This window comes from Drosophila mauritiana, unplaced genomic scaffold (assembly GCF_004382145.1).
Source record: "Drosophila mauritiana strain mau12 unplaced genomic scaffold, ASM438214v1 Y_24, whole genome shotgun sequence".
Taxonomy (NCBI): Eukaryota; Metazoa; Arthropoda; class Insecta; order Diptera; family Drosophilidae; genus Drosophila; species Drosophila mauritiana.
The window spans coordinates 186,514-188,734 of record NW_022881570.1 but is presented as its reverse complement, the minus strand read 5'-3'; the positions used below and the strand labels follow the sequence as shown (position 1 = coordinate 188,734).

At 38.5% G+C, this 2,221-nt stretch overlaps 1 protein-coding gene across 1 annotated transcript; it reads left to right on the top strand.

Annotated features, from left to right (window-relative positions):
• Window positions 1-1,352: 1,352 nt before the first annotated feature.
• On the top strand, window positions 1,353-1,913 carry LOC117150037 (stellate orphon protein at 12D-like; the record flags this gene model as incomplete). The annotated part of the gene is made up of 2 exons (XM_033316901.1): window positions 1,353-1,843; window positions 1,904-1,913. Coding segments are annotated over 2 exons (501 nt in total), but the record flags the coding sequence as incomplete, so codon positions are not given.
• Window positions 1,914-2,221: the final 308 nt, after the last annotated feature.

Below are 2,221 nucleotides of genomic sequence, written 5' to 3'. Positions count from 1 at the left end.
AATTTGATTGAAAATGATTTTTGAATGATATAATGAAAATCATTTTCTGTAAAAATATAATCGGTATACAATCGTATACATTGAATTTTTGAAAAAAATGAATAATTTGATTGAAAATGATTTTTGAATGATATAATAAAAATCATTTTCTGTAAAAAAATAATCGGTATTTTGATCAGAATTTTTTGAAATGATCCCAATTCAGAATGTTATGTATAGTTGATGAAAGATCTAATATTTTGTCATTACTAGACTAAGAAAAATTTGAAAAAATATTAATAAATAAATTGTATATTATAAGTTTATTAATGAATTTAATGTTAAACATTTTCCTTTGGATACTATTTATAAAATAATATAAAAACGCTGTGCTTGCCGCTTTGACGAGTTTGAGATTTTTGTAAAGGCCATTCAGTCCTCGGCCGATTAATGGTTGCAACCCAACTTATACATAGATGTCATTATGGCATAGTAGGCCTTGTCATTTCGCACTGTACTTTTTATTATTTTTCATACGAGTGAACTGGCAACGCGTCTATATCTTCTCGCGAATCGAGCCGTACGATACACGGCAGCGCCCCTCGGTCGGTTGGGCGGGAGGTGTGGCCGTGGGACCCGTGCGAATCTTATAAAAAAAAAAAAAAAAAAAAATAATATAGATTTAAAGTCTACGAACTTCTAAGGTGAAGGGAATTTTTTGTCAAATTTACAATGCATGAGCGTGAGATATCACTGTATGCGTAGAAAAGAGCTGTTCGCTGTAGCGCTCTTTGCTCGAAAATATTTAAAATCGTATACATTGAATTTTTGAAAAAAAAGAATAATTTTATTGAAAATGATTTTAGAATGATATAATAAAAATCATTTTCTGTAAAAAAAAAATTCGGTATTTTGACCAGATTTTTTGAAATGATCCCAATTCAGATGTTATGTATAGTTGATGAAAGATCTAATATTTTGTCATTACTAGACTAAGAAAAATTTGAAAAAATATTAATAAATAAATTGTATTTTATTTAATATAACTGAGTTATAAGTTTATTAATGAATTTAATGTTAAACAATTTCCTTTGGATACTATTTATAAAATAATATAAAAAACGCTATGCTTGCCGCTTTGACGAGTCTGAGATTTTTGTAAAGACCATTCAGTCCTCGGCCGATTAATGGTTGCAACCCAACTTATACATAGATGTCATTATGGCATAGTAGACCTTGTCATTTCGCACTGTACTTTTTATTATTTTTCATACGAGTGAACTGGCAACATGTTGAGCCCGTGAGTAACTAGGTTTTTCCTATGGGAAAAATAGCAAATCACAGTAAAATCTTGTAGCTAGAACAAAAACAACAGCAGCTGGATCAGTTTGTTCCTCGGGATCAAGGGCAACGAGTTCCTCTGCCGCGTGCCCATCGACTACATTCAGGAGACGTTCAACCAGATGGGCCTGGAGTACTTCACCGAGACACTGCAAGTGATCCTGAATCCGGTGCTCGACAGTTCCTTGGACTGGGTCTTCGGCGATGAGGAGAAGTGGTACGGCATGATCCCCGCCCGATACATCATGTCGGAGAGAGGCGTGGATGATATGCGCCAAAAGTATGAGAGAGTGGCCTTCGAAGTGTGTCCAAAGCTCTCCTGTAGACAGAAAACCCTTTCTGTGGGCCCCAGCGACGTGTGTGGCAAGTCCAACGTGAAAATCTTCTGCCCTCGCTGTTACGACTTTTACGAGCTGCGATCCGATGCACAGCTAGACGGAGCAATGTTCGGGACCAGCTTCTCGCAAAACTTCTTCGCGCAGCGGCCGAACTTGAGACCCCAGCCGACCCTGGACGTCCGCCGGTAAGTAATTCTCCGAATTTAGTCCTGGTTCTTTTCCACACAAAGCGCTTGCATTTGCAGTCTATTTGGCTTCCGGTTTTTACGAGACGGCCTTGATGAAGCTCGAATCGCCCGAGTCCTCGCCCAAGAATATCGGATCCTCGGTCAACAAGTCCCAATGAATAATCTGAATGTTTAACTTCACACGAACTATCAGTCCTATCAGTCAGCTTATACTCACGCCAACACACAGACAAACCTAAGCCTTTTCTATTGACGACGCGGACTGCGGCGCATGTTTTTCCTTCCCTTTACAAAAGGTTATGCGTGCACCGAAGTTGTCGGGCCAGGCTGGCCAATGCTTGCTGCATACCGGCATCTCCGCAGCAACGACGTTAC